Source organism: Rhinatrema bivittatum, chromosome 13, assembly GCF_901001135.1.
Source record: "Rhinatrema bivittatum chromosome 13, aRhiBiv1.1, whole genome shotgun sequence".
Taxonomy (NCBI): domain Eukaryota; kingdom Metazoa; phylum Chordata; class Amphibia; order Gymnophiona; family Rhinatrematidae; genus Rhinatrema; species Rhinatrema bivittatum.
Window position 1 is genome coordinate 9,472,257 of NC_042627.1, and position 22,805 is coordinate 9,495,061.

General features: G+C 40.3%; 1 protein-coding gene across 4 annotated transcripts in view; it reads right to left on the minus strand.

The window, feature by feature from the left end:
- Positions 1-22,805, minus strand: part of SCAPER (S-phase cyclin A associated protein in the ER) — a 440,399-nt gene that overhangs the window by 379,067 nt on the left and 38,527 nt on the right. For all 4 annotated transcript variants that reach the window (XM_029575230.1, XM_029575228.1, XM_029575229.1 and 1 more), the window contains exon 5: positions 3,219-3,319. In XM_029575230.1, the coding sequence (XP_029431090.1) occupies positions 3,219-3,319 (101 nt within the window). The remainder of the gene's footprint in view (positions 1-3,218; positions 3,320-22,805) is intronic.

A 22,805-nucleotide genomic window follows, 5' to 3' on the forward strand; every position in this document is an offset into this window, starting at 1 on the left:
TTGACTACTCCCTGTGAACAAAAATGTTGTTAGATATTTTAGAAGCCTTTTGTTTTGAGAAGGTTGTAGTAACACTATATTGAACATGCTATCTTCCACTCGTTTTGCTAGCATTTGTTGTTAATATATGGAAGTTGTTTGCTTCTTTTTTTTTTTTTTTTATTAAAGACTAAATGGAGAACGTACTATTACCTAGAGCAGCGATTCTCAACCAGTGAGAGTTGCAACACATCAATGTGTCGCCAAGCACCGGCAGATGTATTGCAGCTTCCGATGTCCTGCTGCCCCAGTTGCGCTTCCCTCTCTCTCTCCTTCATCGCAGCAAGACACTCATATTCTTCCACTAACACTGCTGATGCTCCGTCCGGGCAGGAACTGCAGCAGTATTAGTGAAAGCTGGTAACATCAGCAGCATGGCCCTTTCTTCTTCCCATCCCCACAGCCCAGATCAGGAAGTGATGTACAGTGAGGCATATGGGAAGAAGAGAAGACCATTCTGCATAAAATAGCAGCAGAAGCACAGGCCCGGAACAAAATGAAGCACAGCCGGCAATCAGTGACAAGAGAAAGAGCAGAGTTAGTCCCCGCAACCAATTCGATTCTTCGTTCTCGGGGTCTAGAGGAGGGGGCTACTTCAGCTGCCATTTGTACTAGGGAGGTGGGTGCATGAGTGAGAACTAGTCCAAGGGAGAGAGAGAGAGCATGTGTGTGAATGAGAGAAAGAGACTGATCAGGGGTGCGTGAGGTGTGTGAGAGAAAGACTGGTTAGGTGTGTGACATGTGTGAGAGAAAGACTGGTCAGGTGTATGTGACATGTGTGAAAGAGACTGGTCAGGTGTGTGTGACGTGTGTGAGAGAGACTGGTCGAATGTGAGTGTCTGGTTGTGGGCCCTGAGGAAGAGGACCATGAAGATAGAGCTGCAGCATCTACTGCTGCTCCTGGTATGTGCTATTGGCCTGCAAGGAAAAGGAATAGTGGAGAGGGTTGGTAACAGTGGCTTTTTAAGTTTAGTTTTCTTGACTGACTTCCACTTTAAATTATAGGGTATTATGTGATGTGTCTGTTTTGAAATATTTTGGTGTTTGAAGAATTTTAAATAATTTTTATGGGTTTTTAATTGTTGGATGTTATTCTGTTCATCAGCTGTTTTGAAACATTTATTAATATAGTTTTAAAATGATTTCTGCATGAGAATCTATAGCAGCTTGGCTTGTTCTGTTTTCCTAATAGGAGGTGTATTAGTGTTTAGGGCCTGGGTTAATATTTGTCATGTTGCCTTTTCATAGATAGAGTTGTTACTGTTTGAATGTGTTCCATAATGCAGCTGTAACTTTGTGTGGATTAGTTTGTGTGCATTATTGCAAATCCTGGGACTATGTTAGGTGCTATATTTCTGTTTCCATTTCTTCAGTTTTGCACTGCATGCAGAGTGGCTTTTTTGGGTTTTCATTCCAGTTTCTGGCTCCATATTTGTAATTTGTGGTCTTCCTGTACTTGGTGAAGGTTGGTTTTGTGTGTGTAAAGAGGTAAGGTATTTTATTAGCATGTAGGCATTGTATCAATCTTATTTGTTGTGTTTTCTCACTAGGACATGCATCTGTGGTAAATTACTGTCTTTTTATAAGAAGGGCTATTGCACCTGGTAACAGAGGGAGTTTGTTTTGCTGTTGATGTGATAAAGTTAACACAGCAATGCAGAAAAGAGTTTTTAGTTATAAGAGAAACGGTCCTTAGTTTAGGTGCCCGTTATATATTGAAATACCCAAGCAAATGCTGTGTTAGATACCAGAATAATAATTATGTAATTTTTCGAGCCATTTTGACATTATGGAAGTTTGTAATTATGAAAAAGTATATGAAAGATTACGTACCATTTTCTATTTAGAAATAATTACACGTAATTATGTGAAATTTGAAAATTAAAAATTAAAAAAAAAAATAAGGAATCATGGCTTGCTATTTGGATAAATGTGTAAATGTTTCAGTATTTTAATGAGCTTTGAAATGTTGGGTTTTCCCCTTAATCAGAGATCTTCATGGTCTATGTTGGATGCATACTTCCACAAGCTTCCTTGGATATTAATTAAGATAAGTTCACTGGATTCTTTAACCGTTAAATTTCTTTGGACTTTCCTACATTTAGATTATATTATATTATTAGATGTCCATGATTAAAATGAGGATCAAGGAGTACAAATCTTTGCTTATTCTCCTGTTCGGAAAGCACCATTGACTTTTTGTCCATAGAAATGTTTGTTGTATTATGTAAATGTAACAGTTTGCATTTGTGAGAATGGTAACTTTCTGAACCATGTATTTAGTCTTGATATTTCATAAATAAAAGCACAAATTTAAAAAAGGAAGATTTTTAAAACATGTTAAGATCACGTCCCAAAAAGAAGTAATGGAAGCTGCATGGCCACAGTAGCCTTGAATAGAAGTAAATATATCTGCGTCTGAAGGCTACTGGAGGTGAATACAAGTAGAAAGAGCAACATTTTGTCTAGCCTTGATTCTAGTCCCAAAGTATTTATGATAAAATTTGCAAATCTTCTCCCCCCTCCGTAAGCTCTAAAAACACTCCCCATGTTTGAACATAAGTAGTGGAGGAGTAGCCTAGTGGTTAGAGCAGCGGGCTATGAACTAGGAGACCAGGGTTTGACTCCCACTGTCATTCCTTGTGACTTTGGGCAAATCACTTTACCTTCCACTGCCTCAGGTACAAATACCTGAATGTAATCAGCTTTGAAGTGCTGAAAAAAGAGGAATATAAAAAAATAAAATACTCTAAAGTCCCCACAATGGGCACAGTTTGTTTGAGCTACATTTACCAGTTTTTGTCACATACACAAAAATATCAATATAATCTGAAAAGCCTCTCTTTGTATCAAACAGAGTTTACAGATGGGAATATGTATTTGAGCGAATTATAGGCAAGTCTGTGGAGAGAGTGGAAGGCATTAATAGAATACGGTGATTCTTCGGCCTGCAAGTAAAAAATATCTTTTTTTCAGGCAGGCTAGGAGAAATATTTTCATGTTTTGCCAAGTATCTGCTCTTATAACAAACAGATGCTATTCTGTTATTTTCCATTATTTACTTCAGAAAGACCAAAACAAGAGCATGGATGAATTGAGTCATTTTGAGAATATCAATGTATAAATGAAAAAAATTTAGAATTTCTTAGAATTCCAGGAAACCTTTCTTCATGCAATACCTGCTTTGGGCATCGGCCTTTTCCAGTTTTTCTTGTAGCTGTATCCAGTCAATAAGTGCCTTAAAGTCTCTTACATAATTATCTAGCATCATCAGCACCTCCTGCAAAATAACAGGCAGTATTAAAAGACCAGTATCAAGCAAAGATTGTCTGTTAACTATGATTTATTCTACAAAAATGAGAAAATTTCCATATAAATAATCTCAAATATATTGCAGCCTGATATCAAAGCAAGCAAACGTTAAAGGTTTATTATAGAGTTATAAGATCTTTTAATCTTAATAATTGAATATTACTGAAGGCTTGTTAATTGCGATGCTATAAAAAATATACAAGAATTGTGTCTGTTTCTGGATATTTTGAGGAGCTAATTATATTAGTTCTGTGTATCATCATTAGTTTGATGGGCTTCTCATTTTTAGTTTTTATTGTTTAGTTTATCTCAGGGAGAGGCAACTCTGGTCCTTGAGCGCCACAAGCCAATCAGGTTTTCAAAATTGCCACACTGCCTCCACTGCATGCAAATGTACCCTATACATACTCATTGTGAATGGAAACTAAAGGCACCTCAGATCAGGCATCTTCAAACAAAGTTCTAAATCAAGAAGAAAGGACAGAGATAAAGATGTCAACACAGAGGGAGGTAAGTGCAATGAATCACCCTTAGAGCCTCTCAATGACTTTTCTTGCTTTGAGTGCACCAACAGGGTCAGGGACTGGTGCTCCGAGTGCATCAAACACAGAATATTGACTGTTCTGAGGCTGGGTGCTAGTGGTTAGAGCAGCAAGCTATGAACCAGGAGACCATGGTTCAAGTCCCACTGTCACTCCTTGTGACCTTGGGCAAGTCACTTTACTCTCCATTACCTCAGGTACAAACTTAGGGGGTCATTTATCAAAATGCGATATGGTGTTTTCGCATGCGTTAAGGGCTTATCGCATGCGAAAAGCCCCGTTAACGCATGCGATAGGCCCTTACCGCATGCAAAAACGTGTTTAACGTATGCGATAGCACCATATCGTATGGTGCGATGCAAAGTCGGAAAATAGGAGGAGTTAGGGGCAGGGAGTGGGCTGGGTTAGCCTGTCTGCGAAGAGCTATCGCACAGACATAACGCCGATTTTAACTACACCTTTTTGGATGGTGTTAAGCTGTGCGATAGCTGCCGTGACCATATGGTAAGGTTTTAATGCCTTTCACGATAGAGAGCGAGTGATAGAGAGAGCAATAGAGAGAGAGCGTGAGAGCGATAGAGTGTGGCCATAATGCCATCCCCTTAGGTAGGTATTTGTATCCCTATGGTAGGCCCACCTAGTAACTCGAGGTGGGGTATAGGTATGAGTGTAGGGGGTTAGGGGCCACTTTGACATTCTACGTGACACGTACGAACAGAACAGTGGTCTCTTGTGAAGATTTGATGACCTTCGGAGTGAGGAAACTCACTTCAAGATGAGATTTGTACAATGTTCTCTCCACCTAGCTTGATGTTACCCAGGTAGAGTGTCCATCAAGCTAAGTTGAGAGAACACTGGCCAAATCTCATCTTGAAGTGAGTTTCCTCACTCTGCAGGCCATCAAATCTTCACAAGAGACCACTGTTCTGTTCGTACGTGTCACGTAGAATGTCAAAGTGGCCCCTAACCCCTTACACTCATACCTAAACCCCACCTCGAGTTACTAGGTGGGCCTACCATAGGGATACAAATACTACCTAAGGGGATGCCATTATGGCCAGTCAGTCTCTCTCTCTCTGCATGCTCAGCAGCACAAAAGCTTTATGAGCTAGGAGAGAAATGTCTGTTCGACACAGTCAAATGACTTCATTCATGTATCATGGTTAATTCAGCCCAGCTTGTTAATAGAGAAACATGTTTATCTGTTTAAAAAGCTCCTTGCCCTTCCATGCAGATGCAAACCCAGTTGAATTCACTTGGCAGAGAAAGGTGATTAGTGGAGTGTCAAGGATTTGTTTTGGGGCCAGTTCTGTTCAATATCTTTGTGAATGATATTACTGAGGGGACAGAAGGAAAAGTTTGCCTTTTTGCGGATGACACTAAGATCTGCAACCCTGAAGGAGTAGAGAGAATGAGAAATGATCTAAGAAAGTACTGGAAGTGGTCAACATTTTAACAGTTAACATTTGTTGCCAAAAAGTGCAGTGGCATGAATTTGGGATGCAGAAATCCAAAGGAACAGTATGTGTTTTGGGGTGGGGGGAAGTGAGAGACTAATGTGCAAAGACTGGGAGAGAGAGCCCTCAGGGTGACAGTGTCTGATGATCTGAAGGTAGCTCAGTAGTGTAACAAGGTGGTGGTGGTGGTAAGACTCAGCAGAATGCTACTGTTTAACAGAAAGATACATAACCATTAGGAAAACAATGGTTATGATGCCCCGTACATGTTACTGGCGAGGCCTCACCTGGAGTACTGAGTTCAGTTCTGGAAGACGTATTTCATAAAAGATAGCAATAAGATAGAAGCAGTCCAGAAAAGGGCAACCAAAATGCTGCAAGGTCTGTATCAAAATGTATATGGGATTAGATTTGAGGACCCAAATATGCATACTCTAGAGAAGAAACAAACATTTTCAAGTGGAAAGAAAGTTGTAGAATTAGGGCAAGGTGGGCAACTCTGATCTTTGAGAGCCACAAACAGGCCTGATTTTCAGGATATCCACAATGAATATCCATGAGATAGACTTGATACAATGGAGACAGTGGAGGATTGTGGATATCTTGAAAACCAGGCCTGTTTGTAGCTCTTAAGGACTGCAGTTGGCCACCTCTTAATTAGGGGTTTGACATCAAGCTTGGGGTGGGGGGAGGGGTACTAACCTCAGGATCATCATCAGGAAGTATTTTGTTTTACAGAAAGAGTGGTAGATGCCTGGAATGCCTTCCAGGAGGATGGTGAAGACAAAAAATAGTGACAGAATTCCAAAGAGAATGGGATAAACACAGAAGACTCTGCATAGCAAGAGGATGGAAATAAAGCACTTTACTGTACAGGGTAGCCTACACAGAGCAGCAGTTACAACCCTAAAAAGAAGGTGAGGATCTAAACTGGATAGAACAGCAGCTCCAGTCCTAAACATCTTAGTGAGTAGACTGGATGGGTTATTTTGGTCTTTATTTGCGATCATTTAGAATGCGACTATATAGGTGCATGCCAGCTCGCATTTTCAAAGGAAAATGCCATGAGGATTTTTCTTCTGAAAATGAGCTTAGCCCACCAATACAAAGTACCTATTGGCTTGCAAGCTACCCATGGGGTTTGAACGTTATCCTCTAATTTGCTTACCTGTAGCAAGTATTATCTGTATGCAGCAGAACAAATGGTTACACAACCAAATGAAGTCATCCAACAACATTAACGTGGGGCAAATTCTCACAAAGTTTAGAAAAACCTAGAAAACTTTCTTGCCACCACCACACAAATCCACATATCTTATATATTTATTTATTATTTATTTGCATTTATATGCTGCTAATGCCAACTCCAAAAAAGGGGGATTAAGAGGGATTATTTGGTTGATTATTTTGTCATCTCCACCTATTACCTTTTATAGAGAAACAATTTAGCTTAATCAACAATCAGGATTAGCAGACACAAAGGTGGTAACCCCTAGCTAAGAGGCTCCTTCCATCAAAATGTGAAAAACAACATTAAAAATGGCTAAGAGTAGATAGATGATAGTTCACATAACAAAAATGGGTGTTGCAAAGACAAGCACTGGCATTGCAAAGATAATTACTGGAATCTTATTACAAAGGAAACAGATTTAAATATTGATATTTGTACCTGCAGTATGCTGCACCAGTATATCATAATAAAGTGAAAATCACAAATATTAAGACAATAAAATGCTGAAAACAAAATAAATTGCAGTACAATAATGCTTGAAAGAGTTTTTTCCTGTGATGGCAGTGAAATGATTGCACATTAAGCACTGGGAGAAAATGAGATCTTTATGCAAGTGCTGTCTGAGGCTTTTTACCTTTCATTAAAAGCATTTGCTTACTTAAATTATTGCAATATTATTGATGTGCTGGTGCTATTAGAAAAAGATAAAATAGAACAGTACAATTTGGATGGTTAGGCAATAAGATATATGTATAATTCTTAAAGAAAAGTAATAAACTAAAAATTGAAAAATAAAAAATTCTGGTGGATACACACAGAAAAAAAAAATTATGAAATCGATACCTGTGAGCATTGTTTGTTGGATGTAGAAAATAACATATCACCAACAGGCAGAAGTACATATTTTTGTAGGGGAAGCCCCTTTACATTTTAATTTTGCTTTTAAGGGAAGACAAATGGGCATTAAGGGAGATGGATTTAGGTTTTACACCTCAAAGAGACCCTGAAGAACAGATTGATCAAATCTATGGTCACACTGAGAGTCAGAATCTAAGCAATAGAATGTAAATGAGTTATCACAGGCTTGCAAATCCACCTCAATGGAAGTTGATCTCAGACAGGCAACTGATGCAGCTATGTCTCTGACATGGACCTTGATATGCCCATGTAGTGTTAGATTTACTTGACATAACAGAAAGAGTAGAATCTGCTATCAGAAAGTGTACATTTGGGTGCAAGTCCAGGCCTGTTTGGGTGAAAGGAAACACACAATTGAATGAACCTTCTAGAAGGCAAGAGCTGTGCTGCAATACAGACTGTGAAAGGCTTGATTACCTTTGGGAGCATGGGAGTCTGGAAAAAATGTTGGCAAGACAATTGAATGATTAAGGGGAAATCCAACACCATATTAAAATAAACAAACACCAACACCCTTCTGTGAGGAAACGTCATGTAAAACCTGCAGCTTCTAGGTAAGATATCAGAGCTTTTAAAAGTTTAGAGGATCAAAATGAGCTTTCATCAGTTGAGTACCACACTAGGGTTCCAAGATACGAGTGGTTAGTTGGATGGGAGACTTCGAGTGAAGCAAGTCTGGCATAAATCTAACAACTAGAGATGAGATTTCCTTCTACATGTTGGTAATAAATTCCAAGTGCACTGAAATGAGCCATAAGAGTTGGATTTTAAGCCAGATTGCAAGAGAGATAGAATGTGTTCAAGCAGTTTTTGTGTGGGACACAAAACAGGATCAAAGACCTTGCCTCTCACACCAGATGGGATGCCTCCTCCATTTAACCTGTAAGATTTTTAGATGGATTTCTTCCTAGAACTCAGAAGGACCTGAGACACCTTCACTGGAGAAGCCAAGGAAACATATTTCACATTCAACATCCAAGCCGTGAGAGCCAGTAACAGGATTTTGGACTGACGTTTTCTCCCTTGGTTCTGTTTCTTCAGAACTGAATAACTCACCTATTGGAATGGGATCCTCCTAAAGTAAAGGAAACCATATCTATTTCAGCCAACAAGACTACTGTTACCAATCTCTCACAGGATAATATATAAAACCCTAACTCTAATCCACAAAGCTCTCTATAATAATAAAACTGAATGGATGAAAGACACACTTCTTTTTAAAGACTCTCTTAGAAACCTACGTTCAACAAATACTGGGCTTCTCTTAACTTCTTCACCAAGAATGATACACCATCAATATACAGGAGAACGTGCTTTTTCCATTGCAGGACCAGCTTTATGGAATACATTACCCACAGAATTAAGACTTGAAGAAGCTACTAAAACTTTCAAGAAAAAAATTAAAAACTTGGCTTTTCAATAAAGCAATTACAATGTCTTAAGATCAATAACCCCTCTATCACTTTCAATTATACCTTCCCCTTTACTCCCCTTTTCCCATCCCCCTTCCGTTTTATCAATCACTACACTCTTTCCCATCCCTCTCTTGTTTCTCCCTCTTCTCAACCCCCAATCTTTCATTGATTTTTAACATTTGAGTTTTTTCTATACCGGCATTCGCGAAGGGGATCGCATCATGCCGGTTTACAATTAACAGGGTGTGACAACAGAGAATAATAATAACATTAACAGGTGCAAAAAAGAAAAACATAGCAGTTACAATAAAACAGGGACGAGATATAACTTGGAATAGTGAAGCGGTGATAGTGGTTAACAGAGAATAAAGAAGCCTGCCAACATGGCAAAGTTATTGGTTACCTTGTTGGGTAATCAGCGTTGCTTAAGGAGAATTAGGGATTCAGATTGGTGTCTGGAAAGGCTATTTGATAATTATATTTTGTAATACATATCCCATTTTTCCCCTCATTTGTTATATTTATTACATTGTATCCATTTTTTAGTTAAAATTGTTATATGTAAACCGACGTGATGGCATTGCTGAATATCGGGATATAAAAACAAATAAAATAAAATAAATAAATACTGTAATGCCCTGCTACTAGGTCTCCCTGCGTCATCCACTCGCCCTCTACAACTGCTACAAAATGCTGCTGCCCACCTTTTAACTAGCACCAAAAAACACTATCATATTACCCTTGTTCTGAAAGACCTCCATTGGCTCCCCATTCATTACAGAATTCAGTTTAAATGTCTGATCCTAATCCATAAAACTATATATAATGTTAGTTAGCGAAACATTCACTTATAACGGTAAACAAATGATATCATGTGTTACCAAAGTGATGTATACCAAAATGGGAAGAGACATCATTTTTGTTTCATTTCTTTCTACGGAAAGAAATGAAAGTGTCTTTTCCCATTTTGGTATACATATAAAAAAAGTAATGCTTTAATATCAAGGTGGCTTTCAAAATAGTAAGAGTGGAGAACCCAGTGATTACATTCTAGAGCAGGTATATAATCACTTTGGTAACACGTGATATCATTTGTTTACTGTTATAAGTGAATGTTTCGCTAACAAAGTAAAAAGAGTAATACCTTTGGCTCATTTATGAGGGTTTCTCCACTCACTAAATTACTATTATTTTCCCACATGTGGTTTTTCATTTTTTGCAGATTGGAATGCCCGACACCCAAAGTCATCCAGGTGTCTGAAGTCCTAGCCTGGAGGAGTTTTGGAGTGGAAGCGGGACTTTTGGGCCCTCTTCATCACCGATTCCACCACCACAGATATATGGGGAAGCTGTAAAGCACTGTAGAAGGGGGACTGCTGCATACAGAACTTGAGGCCCGTTTTTCTGGCGGTGGCCAGGCTCGAGAAAGGGGATTCCCAGGTTATGGTCATGAGCGCATCTAGCACCGCGTGTGATGGAAGGGCAGTGGGCTTGGCAGGTGTCTCGAATATTTTGAGAATACCCAGGACTTCTGCCCAGGGGTCGGGCACCTTCTTAGTCTCCTCATTCAATCTGGTCCCCACTTTCTCCACGAACTTGGAGTATGAGAGATCTTCTTGGGGGGATTGGCTCCGGTGGTCCCTCTGGCAGGTCCGAGGGGTATCCCGTGGACAAGCCTAGAGAAGAAGGTAAGGAGAGGGATGGCCCCCTGTCTAAACTGGTGTGACCTTGATCTGGGCTAGGTTCATCCCAAGGTGATAGAGGGGAAGCACCCCACGGAGAGTGGACTGGCAAGGGGGAGCAAGGTGCGGACTTGCGCTGGTCCTTCACCGAAAACAGAAACTTTGGGAGAATGTCCGAAATCTGGATCATCGCCTGAGCTGCCAAATTTCCTTGTTCAGCCCTGCGGCGTCAGGGTGGTACAGCTGCCCTGAGGATGTCCAAGTCGGGCCCTCAAGGGTGGACAGGAACATACTCTTCCACTGGAGGGTGTTTGTGGTGCTTAGTGAAAGGCTCTTGGAGGCGCGGGGAGTCCTGACAATGTTTGGATGCAGAGGAGAGGTCTGAAAACTCCGGCCCTGACAACTTGGTGGATCCCGAGCCTGTAATTGAGAAGCGTTCCTCGTCTGAGAAAGTTAGGTCCAGTCTAGATGCCTCCACTGGACTCCGGCATCAGACCCAGTATCTTGGAGATGTCCAACCGGTGAGACTTGGGGTCTTGCATCGAACAGCATCGCGACTGGGTTCCCAAATCCACTGGTACGGTGCACTGTGTCTGGGTGTCTCTGTGTTAAGACATCTTGCATCGATGCCTCGTGCATCTCTCATGCGTCACGGCTAACACATGCAGACGTTTCTTGTGGCCGGGTTTGGGCAAAGCCTTCTTCCAGTGCGACACCTCAGCTGAGTGCATTGATCCCACGACAGTCAGCGCCAGGAGCAGAGATGCATCTCCCGACGCTTTTTGCATTTTGGGAGGGTGCAGAGGGTCAGGCCGTCTGTCGTCCATCCAAGGCAGCGCCGATGGTCTGACTGAGGAGGTCCACTTCGACAGGTGAGGACAATTAGATCTTGGGCCCAGGGAGGAGCGAGCCGACAGGCGATCCGAAGCCAGGGCATAGGAGCCCAGGTTGTCCTCCTTGAGGCATACAATCTTCACGGCGCACTGCCTCTGGGCCCGTGGGGACATGCGGCCGCAGTCCCTGCAGTTGGCCATGTCATGCTCTGGGCCCAGGCACAAGTAACAATAATTGTGTCTACCCATCGCAGACATTATTTTGCCACACTGGCAGAATTTGAATCAGCGTAGAAGATTGAAGAAATGGTCGGTGAAGAGTTGAACTGAGAAGAGTCTAGGAGCTAGCGTGCGCAGAAGGACAAGACTAAGGGGAAAATGGTGCTGCACGGGAAAGAACGCACAGGCTGACACAGAGCAAAGCTCCTTCAGTTAGAGGAAACTCCACCCTGACCATCCTGGAAGACGTTCCCAGACAGCATGGCTAATTCAGTCTGCTTATCTGTGGGAAAATAAAAGGAGAGCAAACACACACACTTTTTATGCAAAAATCATATTCCAGAGGTAAAACTAAAGTTTTGTGCTAATGGCAGTATTAACATAGATTTCGCTGTTAATGCAATTTATGTAAAATTTAAAAAGGGTTGTTACTGTAATTTTCCATATTAATCAGCTCATTTGGATTTGTAAGCAAAATTCTGCTTTAACACAGTTTAGTAAACAGGAACCTGTGTGTTATTTAGCATGACATGTATGTGCTGGTCTTTTGTGTGTCTATGTCAGCGCCAGTCTTCAGTGCCCTTGAGATTCATGCTGCTGTCTTCTCGCTTATCACAGGAGCTAAAAGATATCATGATGGGGTTCAAACACTAAGTACTAAGGATAAATTCACTTTGTGTCAGTGTTTCAACATATCCAGAAAAATATTCCAAAAGTGAGAGAAATTGCACTTACCCCATCATTTCTAGAGATGAAACAAAAACATCTGCATTATTTGGCAGTGTTAAAGAGCACTTTATTTAATGGTGTTCTATGAATATGCTAAAAATCATTTGAATAATCAAATTATTCAATATGCAGGCATGTATAATTTTATCGCACATGTTGTAAAGATACAGTTGTTAACAGTCAAATATACAACGTATTTTTCCCATAGATACAAAATGGAAAACAAATTAATACAACTGGCCCAAACTGTCTCATTTACTTTGAAAGCTAATTCATGCTTAAAAGAATATAGGTATTAAAAGTGTGCTGGAATCTAGAACCGAATACATTTTAAATGGCCGCCTTCTCTAAATGCTATTAATAAATTCCTACTTCCCTAACTCAATTTCATCAATATAAATCATGTATATTACTTTGTCCTGGATGAAGCAGAAAGAGCATTATCAGAAAGCTCTAATGCAACAGTTATTTAGCAAAAGAAGTATATTACCATTTATTTTCCTAAAAATTCAATAGCATAGCATATAAGAGCTATTGTTCTAATACCTATTGGCAGGCAAAAAATAAATTTAATGACTTTAACAACCTATTTTGAGGAATGTTTAACTCAACATTATCAGAAATGATCAGAGCTGTAGCATGCAGCTGTAATCCGAGTCTTGTTTTACGAACAAGGGAATACAAACAAGACAAGCAGCTGGAGCGGCCTCATAGTCACTGATGCACATCTTTCTCCCTAAAGCTATGAAGGCCATTTTGTCAAGCAGGATGAAGCAGAACAAAAGTGGCTCTGAAAGCGCTGTTACAGGCATCTAGATAACTACATATAGATGTTCAGCTAAAATTACCAATTAGTTTACCAATTGGCTGCAACGGATTCGATTGGTTTGTAATTAATTCTAGTTACTGGCGCATACAGCAGGATGGTTGGCGCCATCCTTTTGTCCTATTGACACACAATACCAGTGCACAGGACCCTAGGGTCCTGGACATCAATAGAGCTCTCCAATTCACCTACAATACAGAGTACAGCAGATATACCCTCTGGTGCTGAAGCAGTGGAAACTTGTACCACATGAGAAGGTGCTGACAGAAAGGAACCTTTATGGACTAAGCTGTTGCTGCCAGTTTAAAACCCCACTATATTCAAGACCAGTTTTAAATACCATTATTTCTGAAGTTCAAGTGCATTATAACTAATGTAGAGACAAAAAGCATTTCTTAAAGAAATACTACATTTTTCAGAAGATCTGCACTTGTTGGAAAGCTTTTTGCAATATCTCAATTAAGTTTTTAAAAAACTGTAGCTTAAAAACTTAAGCCACAGATACTGCAAGCTAGTATGTGTCAGAACCAGATTAAATTCCTGAACCTAGTTCCTGCTTCTCAGGCCAGCAAGGATTGAAGACATTTCAGAGACAGCATTCAAAGCCTTGGGAGGATAGTATCCCCAACTAAGAGTTTACACATAAATGTTCATTTACATGTAGGTGTGGTCCTGGATGGTTATGTGTTTCCCCATCTACTTATTCGTCCTTTGCTGTGCTATGTTATCAAAGCATATTATCCTAGGATAGATTTAGTGGCATGGAAGAGTAGCCTAGTGGTTAGAGCAGCAGGGAAACCAGGTCCAACTCCTACTGCTGCTCCTTGTGAACTTGGGCAAGTCCCTTTATCCTCTGTTGCTTCAGGTACAAACTTACTACCTGATTCACTAAAGCATGTCTGATACATCAAGGTATGTCTATGGGAAAATACCTTGATGAATCAGGCCCTTAGATTGTAAGCCTTCTTGGAATAAGGAAATACCTATAGTACCTGAATGTAATCTACTTTGAAGTACCAAAAAGCAGAATATAAATAAAAAAAACCAAATTGGAGAATGGTGCCTTATAATTGTGGAGTATAAAGATGTGCTGCTTGTGAAAAGAATGGTACTCTGTGGTGTTACTCATAAAAAAGTGAGGACAAGGCAAAGTATGCAAAATGATTTCAGATTTTTTTTTTGTGTGTGTAAAATTGTGTTCAACTTTCTTCTCTTTAGTTAGTAATTTTTCTACAGATTTCAATCTATTTTTGTTTTCCTTCATGTCCTGTGATTTCTATGTTGTTAGAACCAAAGCTGTCTCTAACCATTAGGCAGACTAGGTGATGGACAAGGATTGTAAGCTTCTGTAAGGCAACTAAGAACAGCAGCAGTTACAGCAAACCGACAGCCGAGCTACACAAACTCACAGAGTCAGCAGCACTTTTTTCAGTTTATTTCACACCCTTCATACGCACAGCTAAACAGAAGCACCAAGTACTGCTTTTTACCATGGCTTTGTTGACTTTGTTTCTATACTTTGAAAGGACCTGAGCTTTCAGTTTTGTTTCAGGTGTAGCCTGTGATGCAGCTTACAGGAGAGAGAGAGGTCACAGCATAGCAGAAGAGAGCTACTCCGCTTCCTAATCCAGCCCTTCCCCTCCCAGGCAGTTGCAGGGAGCAGAAGGGAAGGGATGAGGCTGGAATGGATGGCAGAGCAAAGAAGAATTCAGATTTGGCTGCTGATTTCTACTTCTGATTTGTGGGCCCTTAGCCCATAGTTTGGGAGGTTCTGCATTTTTGACTGAGGTAAGGTATTCTGCGACGTGTACTTTCTGTATAGCAATCTGTGGCACATAACACTAGCATTTATGCACATGCTAATTAGCATACATTTTATTTTATAAACCTTGAGAGTATGCACATGTTAACAAGGAAGGGGATGTTGGGGGGTATTATGGGGCAGGGTTCAGAAGTATGTGTTCAAGTTGCTATTTTATAATGTTTATATTTTATATGCACATCTATTATCAAACTTGCCCATATGCTTTTACACCTGCTAATTGACCCACATAATTAAAATCATATTTGTCTTTTGTCTGTAGTTGGGTGGGAGGTCTGGGTGAACACAGTGAAGTGATGGAAGGTCTAGGTAAACTAGTGGAGGCATCAGCATGATTCCAAATATGCGTGCAAGTATTTTCAGAATTAGAGTATATGCATACTTTATACATTATTACGAAACAATTATTATACACGTAATTTTATAAAATGGGTAAAAAAAAGTATGCAAATATTGTAAACATACGCATGTGTCACAACATGTGCACATGCTTTCAGGGCAGAAATAAGTGGTATTTTACAGGAATGTGCATTTGTTACATCTGTTTCGGCGGGTACACACTTATCTCGCCAAGTTTCTAGTACACGAAGGAAAATGGATAGTATGCATGTATCTCATTATTAAAAATACCTGCATACTCTCCATTTCCCACGTGTACTAGAAAGTCAGCGAGGTACATGTAGACCTGCCGAACCGGATGTGACAAATGCACATCTCTAGTGTTTTATAACTTGTGCAGCTCCCACCATACAGTTTATAAGTCCTAGCATAAATCCCCACAGGCCCACTCATGCAGGCAAACGGTGTACTGTAGAGAGTTTTGAAAGTTGGGCTCAAAGTTTTATGATTTAAAAGTCTGATGTCCAATTAAGTATTTTTACGGGGCTGTTCAGGAAGACGTGGGGGGCCAACAAGATTGTTGTTTAATTTTCAAAATACTGGCCATGGGATGGGCAGGGGTGATGGCGTGCAAGGCTGAAGGTTCACCTAGGGTGCCTGCACTAGCACTGGTTAGGATATAAATGTTTGTGATTATATTCCAATAAGAAGGTATGAACAAACGTTTTTGGCTTCTTACCATTTTTACAGGAGTATGCTCAGTGGTTAAGCCAAAATAGGTTAGCGCTAAATATTAAAAAAACAGAAATTATGGTGTTGTCTAAGAGCAACTTAATGGTGATGTTTTGCCACCTTTTTCCTTTGAAATATGTGAAAATATCAAGAGTTGTTCGTGACCTGGGTGTACAACTGGACTCAAGTTTATCGATGAAGGAATGTGTTAGAAAAGTAGTAAAAGTGGGGTATTACAAGTTGCGTATTTTACAGAGCCTGAAACCATTTCTTGAAAGGGATGATTTTCATTTAGTTTTACAGATGTTAATTTTTAATAGCATTGACTATTGTAATGCACTTCTTTTAGGACTTCTAAAGAACTTAACTAAACCTTTACAGCTGCTTCAGAATTGTATGGCTAGGGTGTTCTTGGAGGTAGCAAGGTATGAATATATTATTTCGGCCCTATTCCATCTTCATTGGTTGCCGGTAGAATATAAATTCAATTTAAGATTTTAACAATAGTTCATAAGATTGTCTATAAACTGGATAATGAATGGTTGGGAACAAGAATCCAGGTATATATGCCTCAGAGAATTACAATCGATGAACAAGGGTTTTTTGGTAATACCCCCTGTTAAGCAAGTTCACTCAAGGATGATACGCGAAAGGGTCTTATCATTAGCAAGGCCAATAATATGGAATTTAATGCCGGAAGAGTTGCAGATATTGAAAGTCCAGAAATTGTTTAAGAAAGCATTAAAAACTTGTCTCCTCACGGAAGCATTTAAAAAGTGAAGTTTGATTAAAGCAGCAGGAGGGGAATATTCTGTATGGTATAGGTTGGGAAACCAAAAAGAGATGAACAAAGATGCTTTTGAATTTGGTTTTGCAATAGTATGTTTTTATTTAAAAATCTATGATGTTGTATAGATGTTTTTAATGTTTTATGTGTGTTACAGATGTAAACCATTTAGATTTATGATAAGCAGTATAGAAGTACAATAAATAAATATGTTCCCCCATCCATGAACAGATGTGAAAGATTTCACAAGAGCGACTCCATAAATCCAAAAAGGGATGAGGGCAGTGCATATTCTAATAAAGTTGATAATGAATTACGGTAAATAATATAGAATGGAAGTCATTCTAAAACCTGTACAAACTGAATGAATTTAGTTTTCCCAAGATATTCAGGGCCTCTAAAACAGCTGTTAAAAACAAAGTGATTGTTTATTCAAAGTTAGTCAGTGCCAGAAATATTTCTAAGCTCCAAATATGGATGAAAAAACGCTTAAGACTGCATTTTGCTTCACAGACACCATAGCAAGAGTCATCATTGGTACCAAATATAGGGATAATATCTCAGTGGTGAGGGCGCTACACTGGCTTCCAATTCAGCAAAGGGCTCAGTTTCAGGTGTTAGCGACCATTCTCAAGATTTTATATGACAACTGTCCATTTTGCTTGAAAAAGTTAACTCGTTATAGCCTCAAGCATTCACTTTGCTCCCAAAGACAAAATCATTGGCTGCTCCTACAGTGGGTAATTACACCCTTCACTTTAGCCAAAAGATGCTGCTGCACTACCTGGCCAATACAAGGTGAGAAGAGAGGCCAGACCAATGGCTCAAGTGACAGGTGCTGCGCATTGTCACGTGTAAGGTTGCCAGTTTGATCCCAGAATTAAATCCTCCACTCCCCAGGTTGGCAACAGCTGGGAATGCTGGGGAAACTTAAGGGTGACATCTCGTGACTGGGTTCAGAGACCACGAATGCAAGGTTCCAGTAGGAAACCTGGCCCATGGTCCCTGGTCTAGGACAATCATTACAATACTTAGACTAGGTATATTGGGGAAAAGTGGAAAGAGACATAAAATAGGGGCAAAAAATTCCCCATGTAGTTACGAACTAAGGCAAACTGATCCTAGTTCTAACTAATCTGGAAATACAGAAGAGCAGGGGAAACAGCTGGGTCAAAAGAAAAAGGGAGGAAAGAGAAAAGCAATGTAGAGTGGAGTAGAATAATGATTAGAACAGAGGGCTAAGGCAGGGTTCAAAATCCAGCTGACACTCCTTGTGACCTTGGGCAAGTCAGTTCCCATGTGACGGTAATCATCTGTAGATTGCCCAAAGAATGAGCAGCCTAACATCTGGAGACGTGAATCCAGGCTAATTACAGTGAAATCAGGAAAACGGGGTGTTTTCTACCTAAGCCAATCATCTTCCCTTCAGGCTGAGCCCTCAGGTGATGGTGGCCAGTAAATGGCGTTAGCCCTCAAAACAAGCAAGAAGCTCAAAGCTTGGGACACAAAGATGATGGAGCCTACCAGGAATCCAGGAACAAGAAGGAGATTAGGCAGGAACGCTGAAGGAAGAAACTGGAGACAAAGGAGTCTTCTGATTTCAGGAACAAGGATAGAGCCAGAGTATGAGGACCAGAAGTTAGGACCAAGTTCTGGCAACTAACTGAGGAAAGGCCAGAATATAAATACATGTTTAGGCAGGCAATAAGATGGCCACTGGGAGGAGACAAAGGGTCCTCACACCCCATTCCATTAGGTACAAATTTAAGATTATAAATCACCTGGGGACAGGGGGGGAACCTTGAGCTACCTATGAAAAGCCATAAGCTAAATCTAAATACATTTCACTTTTTTTTTCCAAACAGAAGAACAGGCATTTTTTTAAACAAAAGAACTCACATAAAAAAAGGAAACCAAAGATACATTATTAACAACAAGGAAAAGTTAGTGAAAAAAATTAAAGGATGCCCAATGATTACATCACACTATGATGACAGGCAGAAAACAGAGTGTAACTTTATAATGGAAACAGCAGTGGATAAAACCACTACAATAGCTCTCTGTGCTTCCAGCATGACAGAGCTCAGACAGAGAATAGCAGTCATTTTATTTGCTCTGTACAATAATTTGGGATTCCTACAAAAAAAGCATTCAAGATATATTCTGTTTAAAAGGGATTCAGACATGGTGTTGGGCTATTCTTAGGGCAATTTGGGTGGCCTTATTCATGGAAGGTAAGTCTTCCCTTACAAATTGGTAACAATGACATTTAGATTTAAACACAGATCTGAATACATCAATAAAACAAGAAGTCTGTCACCTCATGAAATAAGTTTTTATGAATAAATTTAGAATGTGATGTAGCCTAATGCAGCATTTCTCAAGCCTGTTCTTAAGGACCACCTAGCGAGTCAGATTTTCAGGATATCCCCAATGTACAATCAGGAGGTATATCTATATATAATAGAGGCAGTGCATGCGAATCTACATAGGTATCTGGTTTAAGATGCTTGGGAAGGCTAAGCCTTCCCTTCCCAAAGCCAAATGGCATGGACCAGAGGCGTCACTGGCCCAAGCAGACCAAAAGCATTAGACAGAATTATCCTCATCCTGTGTGGGCTAAAGGGATGGAGAGAACTGGAGGATGCATTATCTTTGGCTTCTTGCCAAGCTTTGTCAAAATCCTGTCTGTAACAGATTAACTGATAGGGAATAAGGTTGGAAACAGGCATTGGTGGGGACTAGTTGGTAGGAGGGGGTTGAGAGAGAGAGAGACTAGTGTTGGCAAGGTCAGAGGTGTGAGAAAGAATGGTGATGACAGGGTACAGGGGTTGAGAATGAGAGACTGGTTTAAATCACTATTGCCATGTCTAGAGAATAAATGAGAAGCAATAGAAAAGAATAAGGAGGGAGCTCTGGAATAAGAGAGAGACAGGGAGAGGGTTAGGTTTGTGATAGGGTAAGAAGGGGTGGATCAGATTCTATAGGATTTCATCTTACTTTGAAAACATTGCTCCAATTGATTATCATGATAAGAGATGCAAACAGAATTCCAAGCAGAATGAGTCCTTTTTGTAACTGAATAACCATGTTTGTCTGGGTTGAAGGAGATAAATAGTTGTGACGAATTTCTGTACGACTTTGTTCTTTCCAAACAGAACAATAAAACTCTTCTGCAGTGCAAAGTATGAAGAGCCTGTTTGCCCTTATGGGTGTGCTGTCTCGAAAAAAACGTTGGCAACACAATGGATTGATTTAAGTGGAACTGAACGTCCACTTTTGGTAGGAATTTAGAATATTTGTTAAAACAACTCCGTTGTGGAAAATTTGGTTAGAAGAAAAGTATGAGACCAGGACTAGCAATTCATTTATTCTTCGGGCAGAAGTAACTTCTATCAAAAATAAAATCTTTCAAGTAAAAAATTTTAGTTCTGCTGTGGCCAAACTATGAATGGCATTTTCTTGAGTTGAGCTAGGAACACACATATCCCAAGGAGCATCTTTAATTGGAGATTTAAGATGGGTTTGGAGAAAAAGTTTACTGCGCCTGGAGGGCTAGGGACCAACAATTCAAGAATTTCTATGGGGGAAATAGAGAGATTTTGAAAACAAAAAGATCGTCCCTATGGTGATTATCATCTTGTTTTGGTATATAGCTAAAGCGGTGCTCAGGGGAGATATCTCCTTTGTAGCGTGAAGGAGAAAGCGCAGTTGCTTACCTGTAACAGGTGTTCTCCTAGGACAGCAGGATGTTAGTCCTCACACATGGGTGACATCATCAGATGGAGCCCAGCACAGAAAATGTCTGTCAAAGTTTCTAGAAACTTTGGCTGGGACACTGAGCATGCCCAGCATGCTACTATCCCTGCAACCACATGGTGTCTCTCTTCAGTCGTGTACGCAGATACAAGAAAAGAACAAACCAACCAGAAGAACCCAACTCCGTGAGGCAGCGGGCAGGTTTTCTGAGAACTAACATCCTGCTATCCTAGGAGAACACCTGTTACAGGTAAGCAGCTGTGCTTTCTCCTAGGACAAGCAGGATAGTAGTCCTCACACATGGGTGAACGCTTAGCTACGGGCTGGGCTTGAACCAGCAGGACCAACAGAAACTGATCCAGATGCCAATGGGCACAACAGGGATGCTGGTGGTAACCATGGGGAGAGCCTGAACAAAAACCAGGGGCCATGGTGGAAGAGTTAGGTTCACAGCTGAAAAAGGTTTCACAGGACAGACTGGCTCCAACACCGGAATAGAGGGCTTGGATTTGCCCGAGCCAAACACCTTCTCTATTTGTCCAGCCTGGCCCAATGGCCTTTTGGGGGTCATCTGGGCACACAAGTGGCAGCCGCGGACTTCATGCGATGGCCCCAGTAAGAAGATACACACTTTATGTGGATCCGTTAGGGCCATAGTCCGGGGGTATTGGCGAAAGCCCAAGGCAGTCATGAGGTGCACAGAGACTGCAAGGGCATGACGTCCGGCGGATATGGGAGAAGTGAAAAATATTCACCAACTGAGAAGTTGTCCTTTCATTTACATTATTATTTATTAATTTTGATGAATTGCATTTCTTACATATGCATATCAATGTGATGGACACAATGAATAAAATAAAAAAAATTGCAACACATTAAAACCATTAAAAAAAATAAAACAAAAAACATGCATAACGTACATTAATGCTAATAGTGATTAAAAACAAAATTCAGCATCTTAAAACAATGAGAAGATAAAAATCAGAATAAAAAAATCAGAATCAAACAGTAATTAAAATATGCAAACTTAAATACATGTATACATATAAGTAAAACAAATACATGTAAAAACAGAAAACAACTGGGAAGGTCTTTGTGAAAAGGAAGTTTTAAGAGACTTCCTAAATTTAATATAGTTTTTAAGGTGCAACTCTATAAACCCATAGGAAAGCCTTTAAAATCTGGTTGCTCCACTCAGTCTGTCCCCATTGTTCTGCAGATGGTAGACTGATGAAAAGTCTAGTGAAATTTGAATTTCTGGCAGAGGTTCTTCCAGAACTTGGCAGTAAATTAATTGTACGACCCAATCAGAAAGTTTGTGCTCAGGTAAACCATGGAACTGGAAGATGTGCTGACAGAAGAGGCTGATAGGAGACCTGGAAGAGGTAAGAAGTGGGCCATCTTTGAGAACTGGTCTACCACAACCCCGATAGTGAAACGGGAAGATCCATGATAAAGTCCATGGCCACGGGGGACTATGATTTTTTGGGAACTAGCAGCGGATGTAACAGTCTCCAAGGCCATGCATGTGTGCATTTATAGGCCACACAGCTGGGACAGGATTCCACATAACAGCAGGCATTGCTCTTAACTTGAGGCCACCAATGACGACATAGGAGCAGACCCAGGATGACTAACTAGCCTCAAGTCGTGTGCCCAATTAAGTACTTTTTCCCCAGAAGAATTTCAGAACAGTTTTGTCTGCAGGCACCAGAACAGCCGCAGCTGCCAAAATTCGTGCAGATCAATAATATGGCACAGAAGGGATCCTGAATATCTTCTGGCTCAAGGGACTGGGACAAGGTGCCTGAACCTGTTTTTTCTCTACAGGATGATACTTGAGGGTGAAGTCATGGGTTTTAGTTGTTGGGCCTGCAGAAGGTACGGGGAAAAAATAACTTACCTAATAATTTTGTTTTCCTTAGTTTAGACAGATGGACTCAGGGCCAATGAGTTATTGCTTTCCTGCCAGCAGATGGAGACTGAGCAAGCTGACGTTGATCCCAGCCTGCCAGTATTCTCTTCAAAAGCAGCTATGGACAGACTAGCAAAAAACTTGATTAAAAAAAAGGCAACCATAACTGTTTTCAACCAACAATAAACACTGAACTCAAGTAAGAACATGGGTACTCCAAGCTAGGGACTGGATGAACACTTACCAGC